This window comes from Rhipicephalus microplus, chromosome 6, assembly GCF_043290135.1.
Source record: "Rhipicephalus microplus isolate Deutch F79 chromosome 6, USDA_Rmic, whole genome shotgun sequence".
NCBI lineage: Eukaryota > Metazoa > Arthropoda > Arachnida > Ixodida > Ixodidae > Rhipicephalus > Rhipicephalus microplus.
Genome location: NC_134705.1, coordinates 143,137,014 through 143,154,624, shown reverse-complemented (window position 1 = coordinate 143,154,624; position 17,611 = coordinate 143,137,014). Strand labels below are relative to the sequence as shown.

Sequence of the window (17,611 nt, the reverse complement as noted above, 5' to 3'; positions counted from 1 at the left end):
TTGTCAATTCATTTCCCGTTCGTGTCTTCGTCCTAATGCTGCCCCATTCAATTCATTATCAACTAGCCCACCTTTCCTTATTCTGTAAATAGTTTTCTTTGAGCGACAGCTCGGGAACGGGTACGTCGACCCGGAGGGTCAGTCAGTATTCTGGAGTCTCGCAGTAAAATCAAGATAGTCGGCAGGCATGAAACAAGTATCCTGCGTGCGCTGCAATATGAGACGGCACGTCATTGATCACTCACTTTTCTGCATAGTGAGGTGTCTGCCTCAGCATGCTGTCAATAATTGAGAATAGTGGCTACTTAATTTTGCCATTATTACCTGGCACACCACTCAGAGTGTTCGCCTCTACTCCCAACAAGAGCTTCATCCACCTATCTCTGATATTTTCAAACTTCGGCATGGCCTGTGTTCCTGCACAAGTGAGTGAATAAAACATATAATTCATTCGCGCTCAACATGCAATGAGCGATGCAATTGCCACTTACCTGTCAATCCAAACATAGATCCTATAAGATCCCATCTGTTCATTTTCGCTTCGTTATTTTTGTAATCAGGCATTGTTTTATCGTATAAGAAGGGGTAGAGTCTAATCTCCTCTAAAAAGCGTTCAGTGTCCATGGTGCGTGCTTCGAAAAATGACGGCGTGAGAAAAATGACAGCCGAAAAAAAAGCTATGTGCGTTTCTATGGCGACCTACGCACGTCGCTGATTGGTGCTTTGCTTGGGCGGCAGCGGCAGAAATAGCACAAAGAGTGATTGGGTCGGCGGCAGGAATTCCACGACGCTGGGCGGGAGAAAGAGAGAAAAGGGGCGTCTCGCGAGCGGAGCGCGGCGCTGCCAGTGTGTTCGTACCTTAAGGGTCTTGCTCCCTCACCTCACGCAACATGTAAATGTCCGTTTCAATGGTGAAACGAAACCGCTTTTGTGGTGGCTCCATTCCGGCGTTTCGTACACCTGATAATGAGTGGGAAAGCTGTGACTTGCCGCTCGGCTCGCCTTGGCTGTGGTTTCGGCTACAGCTATCTCGGGATTTCACGCTGCGACACCGTAGCTACCAAGGAGGTTATACTTAGAACTTCTGGAGTGGCGGTCCCGCATACCCGCCCATGTATCGGAGTGAAGCCGCGGAAACCCGTCGGCGGCCATATTGCTCAGGGCAGAAGGAGGCGGCGACTGCCTTGTGCCGCCGTTGTGCCCCGTACGCTTGCAGCCGTGAATTCTGTAATAGCAATGAAAGGGCCGCTTTATTTTTCTTAGGACGTGAGGGAACTTTGAAACGACTAATCTACATCCTATTTATTTTTTTCTTGACACTTACACTGAGAGTTAAAGATGATGCGATAGGATATCAGTTTGTATTATATGTTTACACTGTTGTCTCACGGCAGAAGTACCGCTCGAGAAGATGCAACGAAAATAAAATTTAAGAGCGGGAGAAGTTGTAGAATGCTAGCTGGAGACGAAAACAAAAATATGAAACCAATAACGCAATAAAGGAAACTGAAGGTTCACGCAGTGGTGATCCAGCCACTTTAACTTTTGGAGCAATTTTTGGAGCAGAGAAAATGCTCTTTTGGAGCAGCTTTGTATCGGCACTCGATTTTGGAGCAGCAATTGTAGCAGCAACTTATTTTACAAAAATACATCTCTCATTATTGCTGAAACTAAAGCTGTGATAGCAACCACAGTTCTATAAAACCGTATTTGTCTCAATTCTCAATTATTAATTAGAGTGTCACGTGCATGCCGATTTTAAAAGCCACCAAGAAATGGACCAGTCCATCAGATTTAATGCACTACTGAAAATGAAGGTAGTGCAGGTGTAGCATTAGTTGATTAAAGTGCACTAAAAGCTACGACAAAAATTCCCAGAAACCGAACTGTAAGGAGAGTTTTGAACTTTCATTTATTTACAGAAGAAAGATGTGCATGTTGCAGCATTTACGTCCTCTTGCTCACCTTCTTGCTTAGTTCTTCCAGCTGTGAGAGGGTTTGGCTCAAAGCGGAGTTGCCTTCAGCTAATAAAGTTTGCCCAGCTTCAACTTGTTCCAGGCTCTTAGAACGCAGACCAGAAGAAATTATGTCTTCTGCTCGTTTCAGCAATGCCCTACTTGAGGTGACCTTTTCTTCCAAGTTCTTACGAAGTCGCTTTTCGTCGACATCAGCACCAGTGTCTTGGTCTCCAAGCCTTTTCCTGCTTTCTGACTGCTGTGCACTTGCAGTTCTCTCTGTGTATCGGGCTCTAGATCTCCTTACACTTTGCAGAAGCTCTGTAGACAAGGGAACTTTAGTGGCATCTCCATCATACCTGCGGAGATATGTCTTTGTCTGGCGCAACCCGTTAATGCTTGCAATGCATAATGAGTAGCGGTTCTCATAAAAGCGCTTATTTTCGCTAAATCCTCGTTCGCAGTCTGCGTTGCCATGTGGCAGGCACAGCAGACACTTGACAAGCCTCGACAATAATGGATACTTTGGTTGACCTCCAGGAGACTTCAGTTCAAATATTTTGCCCCAACGAACATCAATTCTTTCACCTCCAAGTGCCAGGAGGTCACTGTTGGAGTCACACTTTAACATATGCCACTCATCGATGGCTGAGGAAACTTCTTCATGTTTGATTACCTGTGGAAGCTGAGACACAAGGTACTTCAGTGCTCGCACTTCCGATTCAACATTTGTTGACTGCCAATTGAGGAGGCTAGCAGATTGAAGAACTCTATTATCGAGTGGAAGCTTCTGAAGAAGATCCTTGGCACAGGCCAAGTAAAAAGCACGTGCTCCAAGATAAAACCGCTTCTTCTCACTAGAGTCCCACTCAAGCATTGATTTTTCAGTATCTGTACCAACTTCTGGCCTCGATTTCCAAAGGGATGCATCCATCACATCTAGCCTTTTCAGTTGTTCAGCGCTCTTGTCTGCAAAGGCTTCATGACGAAGAAACCGACTGAGGACTCGTTGGACTAGAACAATAAGTTCAACGTGAAGTATGTGCAAGAGCGGCTCTTGCTTTTGGAAGAGCAGCTGAAATCCACTGAAAAGCTGCGCGCAGTTCTTAAGGAACAACACTTTGGCCAAAAGTTGTTTCTCAGAAAATGCCGACACAAGCTTGTTGTGTAGGCTTTGGGTGTCAGGTCGTTGACGAGATGAATTGCCCTTAAAAAAATAGGTGCGAAGCGCTTCAAACTGTTCCTCAACTCGGCAAAGTGAGTCTTGTAGCGTCAGCCAGCGATTAGAAACGTGGCGCAGAAATACATGACAAGAGATTCCCAAAGTATCCTGGCATTCTCTGAGTGCTTCAGCGCGGACAGCACCTTTGAAGTAGTAGTAAATATTTCTCACTACTTCTTCTACATCTAAGCCAAATGCATCCAGGCCTCTGCCAAATGCATTATGAACTTTATGAAGATTGCAGTTGCCAATATCAATCAAACTTGGTGCCACATGCTTCTGAAGCTTGTTTCTTACGCTCTTCATAACATTAGGGCCATCACTGAAAAAGCAAACAAGTCCTTGCTTTGGAAGATCTGCTATTGCTTCTTCTATGCAGCCAACAATTATTTCAGCGGTTGCACGCCCAAGATCAAATGACTGGACATGTTCAACAACAACTTCCTGTTGGCTGCTGGAAAAATAGCGTACCAGCACATCTAGTTGCTGCACCCTTAGCTCTGGCTTTGGCGTCTCATCAATCATAATGGAAAAATAGACATTTGGCTGGCACAGCTCAGTCACCACTTGTCCTTTAAAGTAGGGACCCAGTCCATCTGATACAATGCGGGCCAACTTTATTCTGCCACAGCTAAACTTTTTGGCAATGTCACTGTCGGGGAACATGCAGTGATAAATCGAAGTTGCCGTGTCTCCCCATGAAAAAGGAATTCCCTTGGCCACAACAGACAAAGCAAAAGTAGTTTCTGCCTTGCTGACTTGGTGCTCAAGTGATGTATTAGCAGACACGTTGGAGAAGTCCAGTGTGCCTTGCACCAATTTGGGTGGAAGAAGATTCCCGTCCTTGTCTCTGTGTCTAGCAGCTGCATCAATATGTTTCTTCATCCCAGCATGACGCTTCACTGCTGCCGCTCCATGCTGTGCGCAAGAAATGGTGCAGTTGCAAAGAATACAAAATGCATCTGTATTTCGGGTTCCACTCTTGCACCACCGACTGATCGGATCATTATTGGAGTCCACCTCGTTGAGTACAGAGGCGTTGAACTTGGTGTTGCGATCTGAAAACATGAGCGAAACGAACTTTATGACAGTAAACTTTCCCAAGTTTTTTTTCAGAGCGTGAATATTGGTAAAAGCAACAGGGTAGACAGAAAGAGCACTGACTTCTAACTTTATATCACAGAGTGGCAAGAATATATATGCCCAAAAAAGGATGATTAAAAACATGACAAAATACAAGCCTAGTCAATGCGTCAGTATAAAAATCTTGCAAATGTGACTACGCACCAACTAGCCCAAGGTTCCACTCTTGTAAATTTTCCCACGACAAAGGCACGCTAGTAAAAAGAGCACGTAACTACTAGATTTATTTTTAGGGTAGCCCGTAACATACTGCCAACCTTACTTCATTGGAAGATCTAAATACCAACTCTAAGGCGCCAACACCAAATATTTGCGCAAGCATTTTGGGTACAGCCTCGACAAATGGCGCGAATCGGGATGCCAGTTTGTCTGTCGACCATTCACACCTAAAACTCGCGACCAACTTACAGGAAGTTGCCATGCGGATGACGCGTGGGTCTGACGGCCGCAGACAAACGCATTGCCCCAGCTGGCAAGGCGGCATAAGGCGCTAATGTATGTTGGAGGTTTGCTTCCTTCCGGCGCGGCGCGCGATGACCAGAGCAGAAATCGACAGCAATGTTTTCCTTAAATTAAATATTTAAAAAAGCTGATTGGGAACGGCACGTCACGAATAGCGGATTCCCAACGATCGGCTGCCGCTAATGCGGTAACATTACGGTGCTTATTGACTTGCTTGTGTTGACATGGTCGACGCTCAATCACTCTTTTCCGACTATTCTACAAGCAGCTCGCACCGTGGGGCCAGTGGCGTAACTAGATAGGACGGCGCCCAGGGCAAATATATTTCCGCGCCCCTCATTATGCCCGTGATAATGTTTGTTATTATTATTATTATTATTATTATTATTATTATTATTATTATTATTATTCTTGCTGTTGTACTACAGTGTACTATAGCCGCCTTGTACGTCCATGCATCACACAACACACCAGAAGTCCACAATGGTAGCAAAAAAAGTTTAACAAAAAATGGACCTTGGTGGTCACTTCTTGTCATCTCGCTTTACTTAAAATATGCGAAATTCATGAAATCCATATAAGCACAGAAAATAGAATCACGAACTAGGCATATGTAAATAGTCCATACCATTTCTCGCTACATTACCGTGAAATGTATCATTCAAAATTAATTATTGCGTACGCCAAATCTGCATATGATGCCTGCATTTTTTCATCAGTGCTAATGATGCGTTAAAAAACTCGTTCCGGCAAACCCTGTTGTCTCCCTGTTATCGCATATTGTTGCCTTTTATGACGTCAGTGCTGTAACGCTGATCGTGAATAATTGTTGTCAAGAAAAACCCGTTTTTTTATTTAAAACACTTTATTTACATCATTTGGATATTAAGACAAATATAAAATGCACTATACACTGGAACACTCCGTAAAAACTAGAGCTGCACTTTCCTTGCTTTCGATGAAGCAAACTGTTCTATAATGACGTCAAAGTTCGTTTTTTCAGTTTCTTCTCTTTCCACACTCAGTAGCGCAAGGTCAGTAAGTCTGTCTTGGCCCATTGTGGCACGCAAATAGGAGAGTATTAGCTTCAGCTTGCTGAAGGACCTCTCACAGCCAGCGATGGAAACTCCAATGGTTAACATCATCTGAAGGGCGACGCGAAGGTTGGGGAATACGCCATCATCACCATACTCCACAATAAATTTAAGAAGTTCCTCCGGTCTTGATACTGTCTGGTCAATACGCCGTGAAAGCAGCAGCCTACAATCTAAAATCTCTTCATAGAGGTCTTGCGCGTTAACGTCGGAACTGTAGAAATTGCCAAATGTGTTGCAATTTGTTTTTAGTTCGTTTTTGTCTTCGCTGTAGCACAGCTTGTTGATGTCGAGCAGAAAGCCAAACTTGAGGTCGGTGTCCTGCAGGCGAGTAAACCTCTGGTCGATTTCCGAATGAAGACGATCGAGTGTGCATTTCATAACCCTTTCTGTTTCCTGTTTAGCCGTCAACGCCTCTCCTTTCGACTTTTCACCAGGCATCTGTTTTTTTCGTCGTGCACGCCTTTCAACGTCGACATCATACGTCTCACAGAGACGAAGCCCTTCACCAAGTGACTCACTTACCAGAGTTTCCCTTTCTTCATGAAAGTGATCTCTGAGAGCTTTCATGTCTAAGGCAGCATCGTGAAAGTTCATTTTAGGATCTTGCAGTCTTTTTTGAACACGGTCTATGCGAACAAGTACCTTGTTCCAAAAGCCCAGCAAAATCAAAAAATCATAACTTAATATCCGCTTCTGCAGTAGTGCAGCATCACTTTTCGTCTCGCTCGTTTCTTGGTCATTATTTGACATTTCCTGAACAACTTCAAGTATCTTCTCAAGGTATCTACCGACCGGCTTCACTGCTTCGACCCTTGCACTCCATCTGGTCTCAGACTCTGATTTCACAACAACAGGCACTGCATTTTTTAATTTCTCCCAACGGTACGTTGAGCGAGAAAAAAACACGTAAAGTGCTTCGATGGTCCCAAAAAAAGTCATCATCATGGCTTCTTCCTTAGCAGCATGTACACCAACCAAGTTCAGTGAGTGGTTGTCGCAGTTTACAAAGATTGCCAGTTTGTTTTTTTCCGCGATTCTTTGACTGACACCACTTTTTTGTCCAGCCATCACGGCAGCGTTGTCGTAGCATTGTGACCGACAGTCCTGTAAGTTCATTCTGTCCTCTTCCAGCTTGCCAAGTATCACGTCAACGAAGCTCTCGGCGTCTTTGTTCTTTACATGGATAAAGCCGAGGAAGGACTCCTGAACATAAACAGATTTTTTATCAAAGTCAACTTCCACATATCGCACAACTTCTGACATTTGCTCACGGTGTGCCTGGTCGGGAGTGGTGTCAAACATAATGCCATAATATTTGGCTTTACGGATTTTTCGCAGCAAGGACTCGCGAACTGTGACAGCCATCATGTGAATGAATTCATTCTGTACAGAAGGCGATAGGTACGAAGTGGACCCTGGATGACTTTCAACGTATGTGAGGTGTTGCTTCATAACGGGGTCAAAAACGGCAATTAACTTCAAAAGACCAAGAAAATTTCCGACATTGTTCTCGCGGCTGGTTTGAAAACTCTCTCGATGCCCTCGTAATGCCAAGTTCTGTGTAGCAAGAAATTTTATGCAGTGGAGGACTCTCGTCAAAATTTCACGCCACTTGTGCTTTTCTTTCTCCATCTGTGACTGAAGGTCAGCGTCAATTATTCCCGTAGTATGCATCAAATTTCTTTCCATTTCTTTCCACTGTGAGAAACACATTCGGTGATTCTTTGCATTCTCGTGAAGGGTGATCTTCTCGGGTGCCTTCCATTTGCTGAATCCCCCCTCTTGTTCCAAAGATGATAGGTGATCTGAGCGGGAAAAAAGGAGGCAACAAATGCAAAATGCTGCCTTTTTGGCAGGAGAGTAGGCCAGCCACGAACGGGTGACTTCTTCACCACGACCATCACCTAATTTCTTCTTAAACCAACTCTTAGTCATTGATCGGTTGTTTGTTGGCAAGAAAGGTCCTTCCCGATTTTGGAAATACATGGCCCCGAGTTTAACAATTTCCGTTCGTACAGCGTCAGACACAACGGCTTTTCCAGTACCAGTGTCAAATTTTAAGAGACCTAGGTCATGCTTCTGAACGAGTTCTGAGATGATAGGTTGAGGGTGCTTCGTGGAATCCAGTTTGCTTAGCTTCAGAGCAACAGGCTCAACCAGCCGAAGTCCAATGTCGGTTCCGTTGTCCTCCTCCTCTACTGCAATATCCCCGGGATTGTCTGCGCATAGCATACTGTGTTTAGAAGTTTCGTGAACGACTCCTTCGTCAAGTTGTACGGACATTAATGAAGTGGCAGGAGATGGAGCTACTTCCAAAGGACATGATGAAGTACTTGCCCCAGGTTTTTCAAAAAATGGCGCGAAAAACTTTTTTGACTTCTCAGCTTCCTGCGCCTGTAGCCTTCTCCTCTTGCGTCCTTCAGCTCCGCTCTCTTTTCTTTTTGTTTTTGTCACCCGGTCCATGGCTTTGCTTGGCTGAAAAAAATAAAAAATCCTTGAGCCGTTCATTCACTATACATTCAGATGCCTTTTTAGCCATCAAGCAATGCAGCTATGCGGCCAGTCGCCTGAACACTTGCTGTCACCGAAGACACAATGTATGTGTATTGTCATGTAGCCAGGAACGATTCAGAGTTTTTCGGAAAGCTAGTTCTATTAGAGCGAACTTGTGCTCGGCAAAAGTGCAAAAAAATGATAAGGAACACAGGTGGTGAAGGAACAGCCCACCGGTCGACGACGGCGGAAAACGAATGTCCCTGCGCTTTTAGTGGAAGCGTTCTTATACCTTGCCGTATCCTCTCCACCAACATCGTTCACACAGATAACGCTGGTCTCACAAACGAGAAGGCATAGTTCGCGGCAATATACGTACATTCTCAGATTAAGGTTGGTGACGGCAAATGATCCACTGCGGTGGCATCATCGGCCTTGGTTATAAGAATTGTTGCTGATATTAAGGTGGATTTACAATTTCACAGCTCCGTTTTCTATCCATAAATGTATGTTAACTCGCGGTTAACCCAACTGCTCAAAACGTTGTTCAAGTAGAAAAACCTCAACTATCATGAAGCATGATTTTAAAAAGGAGAAATGGTAGTACGCAAAGCTAACCTCGCACATATTATTCCCAGTGGACAGTGCACTATAGTACGCACCACTATTTCTTCGTCAAGTAGTTTAAGTAAGTTGTCACAATTCAATTCATAACTCGACAAGTACTCGCGTAATTATCAAAATAACAATTAGACATAAGTAAGCAAGTTCGAACGACATCCAACTGCGCCATTTTCAACAACGCATTGATTGCGCTCTCATTTTTGCGGCCAATAAAAAAAGCCTGCGAAATCAGAAAATAACATATGACTGCGCGCCCCCCTGAGGAAGAAAAAAAAGAGCAGCAAGCAACCGCTTTGCCTCTTGTCCGCTGAAAACAGCAGCGTTCCGCATTTTGACAAGGGTGTTCAGGGCGCGCCAACATGCGTTGCAAGTTTGCAGGAATTCCTTTCGCTCAACTGTATGTCACTATAATTATTCATATCTAGCGGTCAACCGTTCCACTGATAACGCGACCGGAGCACTGTTCTGATTACGGCCTGACTCTGTAAGTTCAAAGCGGCGTGTTTCTTTGACCGGGGATTGGCACAAAGGGCCATGCACATTTTTTTTTTCTTTCTGCATCTATTTCTTGACGCTGGCTACCTCCCATTGAGCCTGTTTGAGGGTACTGCTTCCTGATGTACGCAGCAGTCTGGTTACGCGTCACTTTTCATATTTGGTGGGCTTTCTTTATCAACAGGAAAAAAAAAATGTGGATGCAATACGTTGTTGAAAATAGCGCAGTTAGATGTAATTTCAACATTCAATTACTTTATTTATTTATTCGTTTGTTTGACAGTAGATGATTGTCGTGGCGCAGGATACTAAAGGCGACGTTATAAGTCACCTTACTAGGCCTCTAGCACCACACAGTACATTCGTCACACAACGCAACTGCATTGGAATAAGAAATGCAAGAACATAACATTACGAAGAACTAGGCGATGGCTTCTACAAAAAAAAATTAAAAAATTAATTTGAAAATGTGTTTATAGCATACGAATCATTGCAAGCACATTTACAATAAAAAAGAGCAATAGTAGTGGAGACACCGGCGTTCCATAGGGGAACATACATACAAACTATCGTACATGAATAGCCTCATCAATGGCTACATATATAACACTTTATGCATACATATATGAGAAACTAAATGTGTAAGTATATTCTAAGCTTCAAGCTGTACAGTAATTGAACTAAACATGCCCTCCAATGAATATAATCAGGTGAGTACTTGCGGAATTATAAATACTTTGATTACTCATTAATTTATTCTCATGCATGAATGAATTATAAGTGGTTGCTCCAAATTACTAGGAACAATGTACACTAGGTTTGCTTCGCGTAACGGAGTTACTCATTTTTTTAATCGGGTTTTATGATAGTTGGGACAACCTGTATATTTTCCCGAGAATAACACCTTTATACTCTCAGCAGTTTGTGTCAACGTAGTGGTAATAATCCATGTGCAAAAGAATAACATAGGTAAAAAATACTCACACCTAGGCAGAAGTTCTATTGCGAAGACGTCCCTCGTCGTGGTGACAAACTCTGGAGAAGTGAGCTGGGATTTCAACTCGGGGTTTGCAGGAATGGAGTCATGTAGCGACTGGTTGTGGCCTGCCTCTAGGATATCTTGTTCGGTCCGGAGACTCAATATTCAATGCCTGTGGAGCTTCTGGGGTAGCTAAACAATTTAACTCGCGAATGTACGTCTCATTGACCACTCTCGTTCGGTTGACTGACCCTCGTTTCTCGCTTCTCTGGATCGACCCATAACCCCTAACATTGTAGTTTTATAACACCAAGACCACGCCTCCAAGGGCATGTACCAATAGGAATCCCTCCTTCCTGGGCTGTTGCACGGAAGCGAAAAGAGGACTATGGCGGCACCCTGTGAGAGGGCCTACTAAGTAACACACACAGGGCAACTGATTGGCTGCATCAACGATAACCAAATGTTTGTTCACAATCACGTGATCCACTCTGACTTATGAACTCTCCGGTATTCATCAAAACAAAAGCAGACACAATTGACCATTTGCGGAAATCAGCAAGCTGGCTTTCCTGCAAAGTTGTTTTCCAACCAAAAGGTCTCGTTCGCAAACTGCTTTTCTCACTCATTGTGCTTTTGCCTTCCCCCACTCCCTTCTTTACGAACGACAGGTGCCTCGCCCTCCATGCGATGTGAGGGTTCGTTAGAGGTGGGACAACCACACAGTAATTGTTGGGGGAAAAAGTCGTTTTGTCGCACTCGCGTGCCTTCACTAGAATAGGAGTGGTAAAAGCACAGTGGGCGAGAAAAGCAGACTGGGCACGATAGTTTTCTTTTTTTTTCCTTTTTGGTTAGAAAACAACCTTGCAGGAAAGCCGCCTTGCAGATTTCTGCAAATGGTCAATTTCTCGCGCCCTTACTCTGTCGGTGTTGAAGCGGTGTCGTCACGAAGGGCACTGCGCCGTGCTCCCTATAGGGCTGCAGAAATTACGTGCCTTTTCCTTTTCTTTCTAATCACACATTCATGTGATTGCTCTCGGCGAGTTAGAAAGCGGCATCATATACTTCACCACACGTGCAAATGGCCGCTGCTTCGCCGCGGCTTTAGCTATTGCCGCGATGGAGGGGGTTGCAGACTTTATACCTTAAAGCGACATCTCGCCACGAAAGCAAGATTGCATTTAATTGATCCCGCAGTTTTCTTTTGGGCGCAAAAAGAGGGGGGGGAGATAAATCGGCGCAATCCCTCCCCCCCACCTTTTTCAGAATACTTGAACTTCGCAGGTATGCACGTGCTCATAGTTACGCTCCCTTCGCGGGCGATGCAGCTGGGGAACTTCCCCGAGAGTCTGAGGCAACATAAAAACGACATGTGCAAGTTTCAGTGAAAAAGGAATACACTCGCTGAGCTGCCTGAGCACAGCGTGGTGAACGACAACCGCATCGAATTTGACAATTCCCGCGTGGTCTACTTAGAGGTCGATTACTATAAGCAGCTTTTTGTGGAATCCTGGCCCATCGAGGAGACAGCCGGTAACTTCAACCGGCCTACAGGTGCGCTGCCGATCGACAGTCTGCCTCAGCGGAATTTCGCAGACTCGCGATCCAACATTAGGTGCGAGTACATGGCAGGAAGAAGGGCCTTAAAGAGAATGCGAGATGCAAAACTTCGAATTTTTCTTGTAGCGCAAAAAAGTTTTTTTACTTGGTACTTTGATTGGCATACCCCAGTTTCAACTAAAGCCCACTAATACCTCTGTCACACGAGCACTACGGCTAACCACGGTTACAGGTATGCTAGCTACACGGCAGACATGTCCGCAGTTTGTCTCCTAACCATTGTTATCGTAGACGGGTGATTCCATGAGAGATCGACACGGATCTGAAAATTAGTATTTTCGATTTGATTGAATATTTTATATTTTATGCCCATCTCACCAAGCAGCCCGAAAAGGAACCTTGTTTTCTTTTTAAGCGCCTATATAACTTTAGGAGGCAAAAAATATAGAACATATTCAACACGGAGGGACTAGTTTCACAACTCGTCGTTCTCGAAAGTTCATGAAGATGTAACAGACAAATATTACCGTTACAAAGAAGAAATTTCGAGCATGAATTTCGTGTATGTAGAAATTTACTGAATAACAATAAAGTAACATTCTATGAAACTTGTAAAATGAAGCAAAGTACTTTCGCAAAATGTCTCACTATGCGACATTTTATGATAGTTGCTACATAACAGTTGCTACAAAGTTGATAAGACCCATCAACTCTGTCTTGAAAACAAATTTTGCTTCTTTCTCTATGCAACGGCAGCTGCGTTTCTGGTTATTGAGTTCCTCATGGTGGTGAAAACTATTTGTGCGAAGGTCAAAAAGTAAAAAAAAAATATTTTCAAAAATTTTATATGTAGCGTTGTGGGCGGCCTTCACGCTCCTGAGCGAGCAAGGCTGATTAATTTACTACTACTACACAATTTGCGCATCTACTTTGCTAGAAGAAGCACGCTGTTAGAATGGGCCTTTTCCGCGTAGATAGTCTGCCCATGCACGCTGGCGTCGGTGAGGCACGCGCCATGATTTTTGGTGGCCAACACGGGACGACAGGTGTGGACCAAGGAACATCTGGTGTTACAAACGTGCAAAATCCCCCCCCCCCCCCCCCATTAAAAGCGCTAATGTAGGCTTCCGCGATTGCCTACTGGCGCGCGGCGGGCCATTTCGGAGGCCAAGGGCCACCAGTTCTGATTTCGATGAGCTACGCCCGCGTTTTTGTATAGTATTTTTCTTTTTTTATTCAAACTTCCGGAAGTCCCTTACCCGTCATTGTTCTCTTCCAGTCCACACTGCAAAAATCTTGACGGCACGGGCGCTTCCCAGGCCCAAGTTTCTCGTACCTAAGCTTTCGCGCTATTTGTGCATCCCAAGGAATGCAGGGTGAGTACAAAACAAAGCAACCAGCTAGACACCGCGCCCTCGGGTCTGGTATGGGGGTTAAACTGGTCGGAGTGTTCTGCCGTTTCGCTCCGTTCGCTGTTCCATTGATGGAGGTCATCCTTGTGCGGCCGCATTCTTTCAGGGAAGTTCTTGGTTTCTCCAACGTACGAAGCGGGGCAGTCGGCACATGCTGTCGGGTACACTACGCTCTGCGCTTTTTTCGCAGGTGCGTGTTCTTTGGGCCAAAGGATGAACCTGCCCATGGCGGTGGATGGCATGTGGGAAACGTTGACCCCCGCCCTTCTATTGCTTTGCTGGCGCCCGCGATGCAGGGAATCAACAAACGTCGCCGTCGTGTCACGCTTTCTCCGTCTTTCCTCCAGAGAACTCTGCGAATAAACGCCTTTGTTTAGCCTTTGGTGCCGAGGTCACGGATTATATTCGCCCTTCCTTCCGCCGCTGCGTGGACGATTAGTCGTTGGACGATCGGCTATTTCGTTGGAGTTTTCTGTTCTTACTCAAAAAAGGTGCATTCGAACTTTTTTATTTTATTTTGTTTACGTACGTGGTTGGTTTCAGGGAAGCTTTCAGTAAGTGGTTTGGGAGGCTGGTGGGGTTCGCTGAAACTCATCTAACCCAGTGCTGCGGAGCACAAAACAAAGCTTAGCCGAGGGTCATGGGAAGGCACGGAGGTAGCGCAGCAAAATGAAAATAGAGGATCCTTTTCCCGATGCAAAAGCCATTGCGGCAACCCTTTCCTTCACCACCATCCCCACTTCCAGTCGTACATTACAACCTCGCCCCTCCCCCCTTCCAGGCGGTTTTACGGAAAAAAACATTGACAACCTTTCCAGGGGGCGCCAACCCGAGGACTCGGCTTGGCGCCCCCTCCCTAGTGGCGCCCGGGGCACTTGTACCCCCTTGCCCCCCCCTAGTTACGCCACTGCGTGGGGCGCCCGATTCGTGACGCGCCGGCAGCACATACGGCCCATCTAGCGATCTGCTAACGTCAACAAAAGCGACCCGCCTGCAGAAATTCGTAGTGTATTCCGCGTCACTCGCTCGTTCGTTTCGCACTATTATATGTTCCGAACGGTAGCATGTAGGAGGTGTAACTGCTGCATGCCGTACGAGCGATTGCGCGTTTCAAATGCGGATATTCCGCACCACGAAACAAGGCACGGCGCACCTTCCTAAGCCTACGTACAGCGCTCAGACACTCCGAACACAAAAACAATCAGTAGCGAGAAATCGCAAGAACTATAGGCAAGTTGCAACTTCTGTACTGATTCAATAGCAAAGTGCGGCCGGTAATAAATGCCAGCAGCGCTACGCGATCGCCTAAGCATTCACTAAAGTATTTCACGGGCGCTATTAAGAAATGCCACAAAATTTAAAAAGAAAGCGACTTACTTTTGTCCATTTCAACAGCGGGGGGATGACAAACATTCGCTGACTGTTTGTTCACAAGCACATGGCGCACATGCAACGACACGACGTGCTGTGCATGAGCGCGAAAACCTACAGAAAACACCCGAACGACACCGACGAATACCTAAGCTGCAAAGCACATGGTAAACAATTGCCAACCTAGAAAAGAATTCACTTGTTGCCAACTGAAAAATGAACATCCGCTAAAGTCGGGTTCTTTCGTGCAATTTGGCGCATTTGGCGCAAACAAAACAACACTTGCGCAGTAAGGCGCAGGAAGGTATAATTGTAGCAAATTGGCGCAAATGGCGCAGCTGGATCACTACTGTTCACGGTACAACCATATTTATTCACTTGTCCACATTCAGCACCACGGTTACCGGCCGCGGCGGCCACTTTTCTAATGGAGGCGAAAAGCGAAAACGAGATTTCGGCGCAGGTTAATGATCCCCAGATGGTGAAAATTAATCCGGAGCCCTCCACTACGGCAAGGCTCATTGCCTGCAATGCGTCGGCCCGTTAAACCCTACAGTTAGTCACATTCAGCACCAGATGCATTTGACTAAACCAAACGTTAAATCTTCCAGCAAAAAATTAAAATTCTGACTAAAAGAACAAATGCATCAAACACTAACAGTGAGCTAAATTAAATAGAAAAACACATCAATCAAGTTCTCGCACTTAGAGATTTTTGAAAATAATCTCTCTTGTTAGGAGTGTGCGCACGTTTTTGTTACAGTTCTCCTGGTTCATTCTCCTAGAAATGTGATGAAGTCTTGTTCTGATGTACACGCTGGCAATTTTCTTTGATAAGCTATATATATGGTTATCAAGGGGGTCACAGTCCAGCAGGTGAGGCTCCAGCTGCGCGAACAATGCTTTTTCAAACACTGCAGTCATCACATGTACTAAAAGGCTATCTGAGCTAGTATTAAGGGATTTCAAATTCTTGCATTCATGCTGTAGTACTCGCAGTCCCTTTTCTGCAATACTGCAGATCTCTAAGACGTCCTTGGATGGTGCGACAAGTCCACCTCTGTTTTTTGCTCTGACAAGGTCTGGTTCTTCGCTTGATTCCAGCGCAGCATAGCACTCCTCACAATTCGTGACAGACCGCACCTTGCGAGCCACAAATCCCGCTATATACGGCACAACAGCACTCGTCACCGCTGAAAGGCTCTGGGGGAGATCCACACGATGAGTGTAGTCATGTTCATCATCCACAGGCTCCAGAAGCGACGACCTCCTGTGTGACGTAACTGCTGTTGGTGACTCGGCAAGGCTGACAGCACTGGACATGTTCAGGATAGACACCACATCTCGGCAGCAGTTCCCAGCGTCAGACGATGTTACCTCTGTGTGGAAGAGGAGGCGCTTATAGGCGGCTCTGAACTGGCAGGCTGTGGGGTTGTTGTTGTATCCCCCCTTTCCCCTCACACAACCAAAAAACGTTTCCAAATGGTCTTGCAACATCTTGTGCGTCAACAGATACTTCAAAATTTTCGTGGCCACAAGGGCATCGAAAAGGGCAGTGACACTTCGAATGCAAATGATGAGGCCAACAAACCCAGTTTTTTTCAGTCCATCTATCACTGGTCGCCCACTTGCATCCTTCAGCCCCCTAATATACTCCTCGGCTTCGTGGAAGAACGATTTCCAAGAAGCTGCATTCTGCTGCCGCAGTGGGGCTTTGAATGATCGCGCCAGAGGGTTCCTCGAGTTCAGAATATCGAAGAGGCGATCAAAGATTCGAATGAACTCCGCTGTTGCGTGGGCACCTTGAAACTGGGGAAGCTTCAGTTTATACTCGCAGAAGTCCAGTGCATCAGCAACAGATGAGCTAAGGGTCTGCACAGCCAGTCGAACCTTCATTTTTTGCTTTGCCCACTCCAGATGAACTTTCGTCAGCTTGTTTCCAAGGTGCAAGCCCTCTTTTTGTTGCAAGGCCTCAAGAGCTTCAATGTATGACCACTTCACTTTGCACCCTTGAATATCAGTGAGGTGGTTTACTGATCCCAAGCAGTTACGCACAAGCTTGATCATGTGGCAGGCATCTAGAATCACAAATACTTTGCTTGGGCAATCTTCTAAGCACTGGAATGAGGTGTTAAATCCCGGAGAACGACAGCGGAGATCAGCACCAAGAAAACTGGCCATTGAAAAGTTCGAGGCCGCTCCATCAAAAGTCAGTGATGCTGCTATGACACCTGCTGAAGTCACGCGCGAGATACACTCTTTCGTTAGCTGCGCTCTTTCAGAACCAGAGAGAGAATCAATGAAAAAATACCCAAGGGGCACCTTCAGCCTCATATTGAGTGCCACCAGCATGAAAACACAGGCATTCGTTGCTTCTGGGAGGCTGTCATCTGGCATTTCCATGCCCAAGTCGACATATCCGAAAACTTTGTTGCCCACAAGTTGGACATGTTTTTTAATAGACATGTCGTCAACCATTATGGCAGCGACCAGTGGCTCATCTCTTCCTTGCACTATGTTCTTGATAAACTCGAATGATTCTGAGGTGAAGCCAGGATCACCATTCACTGCCTTGTACCATTCGCGAAGAGTTCGCTGGTTTGGCAAAGCATTGTTAAACTTAGCTCGCACATAATCATAAGCCCTTGGCGAATAATAGTGAAGCGTCAGTGCAAATGCTCTTAATTCTGGGGGGTATTTGTTCGTCTTTTCATGAGTTCTCTTGAGAAGCTGCTGGATATCCGGAGAAAATGACGCTTGGAAAACCTCCAACCCTTTTTCCGACAAAAGGTTATGCT

At 45.5% G+C, this 17,611-nt stretch overlaps 1 protein-coding gene across 1 annotated transcript; it reads right to left on the bottom strand.

Annotated features, from left to right (window-relative positions):
- Nucleotides 1-5,628: 5,628 nt before the first annotated feature.
- On the bottom strand, nucleotides 5,629-7,637 carry LOC142765579 (zinc finger MYM-type protein 1-like). Its single transcript, XM_075866784.1, has one exon. It carries the CDS (start codon nucleotides 7,590-7,592, stop codon nucleotides 5,715-5,717), a length of 1,878 nt encoding a protein of 625 aa, XP_075722899.1. The 5' UTR covers nucleotides 7,593-7,637; the 3' UTR covers nucleotides 5,629-5,714.
- Between the last annotated feature and the right edge of the window lie 9,974 nt (nucleotides 7,638-17,611).